General features: G+C 58.0%; 1 protein-coding gene across 2 annotated transcripts in view; it reads left to right on the forward strand.

Moving 5' to 3' along the window:
- Positions 1 to 131: 131 nt before the first annotated feature.
- Positions 132 to 948, forward strand: part of mcoln1a (mucolipin TRP cation channel 1a) — a 50,543-nt gene continuing 49,726 nt past the window's right edge. For both annotated transcript variants that reach the window (XM_048617861.1, XM_048617862.1), the window contains exon 1: positions 132 to 303. In XM_048617861.1, coding sequence (XP_048473818.1) covers positions 279 to 303 — 25 coding nt within the window. In that variant the 5' untranslated portion in view covers positions 132 to 278. The remainder of the gene's footprint in view (positions 304 to 948) is intronic.

Consider the following 948-nt stretch of genomic DNA (forward strand, 5'->3'; position numbering starts at 1 on the left):
AAGGGGCGGGTCCTAGTTTGATTGACATGCAGTGGGCGGGGCCTTGTGGAATTGCCGGCCATGGGGGCGGGTTTCATTGACAGTTCCGAAGGGGCGTGTCCTTGCCTGATTGACGTCCTGGTGGAGGGGTGGGTTTTCCCCGGTCACGGGTTGATGGCGGCGGCCTGGTGCTGGGCTTCAGGAGCTGCCGGCTGTGGGAGTGCGAGCCGCCTGTGGATGGCGGAGTGAAGGCCGAGTGTTTGTGGGAGCGGGGTCGCACTCCGTCAGCAGCCGGTACCATGGACGGTGACAGCCGGCCGTCAGGTAGGAGCGGGCAACCCAAACACAGATAACAAGGTGTAGAGCTGGATGAACACAGCAGGCCAAGCAGCATCAGAGGAGCAGGAAAGCTGACGTTTCGGGCCTAGACCCTTCTTCAGGAGAAACTGGGCAGGTCCCTCAGCATCTGCTGCTTTCTCTCTCTCTCTCTCTGCACACACTGTCAGACCTGCTGAGCTGTTTATAGTAATCCCTGGTTAGGGTTCTGACTTCTAGCCTCCTTGTGTTTTGTTTAGCTAAGGGCTAAACAGGCCTGGGGTGTGAGGGACTTGGAATGAGAGGGCTGAGGATGAGGGGCCTAAGGGTGAAGGGGTCAGGGATGCCAAGTGTGTAGGGTCTCACGGTGGGTCTGAGGATGGACTGTGTTTGGGGTCAGATGCTCAGGGTGGAGGAGTGAGGCGTCAGGGCTTGAGGAGCAAATCCAAGTGGTCTGATTGTGGGGTCTGAGGCTGAGGCAGGGTGAGTTTGGTGGGGGCCAACCTCTGCAAAAGTTGGTGTGGAAATCAAGTTGTTTCCCACTGCTGGAAGTTGCTGTTCTTTACCTGTGGGGTTATCTAGAAGGGCTCTCCTGCCTCTCTCTTCCCCTGTCCCCATGGGACTCGGTTGTTTCATTCTCCACCACCACCCCCC

Source organism: Rhincodon typus, chromosome 38 (assembly GCF_021869965.1).
Source record: "Rhincodon typus isolate 14 chromosome 38, sRhiTyp1.1, whole genome shotgun sequence".
Classification (NCBI taxonomy): domain Eukaryota; kingdom Metazoa; phylum Chordata; class Chondrichthyes; order Orectolobiformes; family Rhincodontidae; genus Rhincodon; species Rhincodon typus.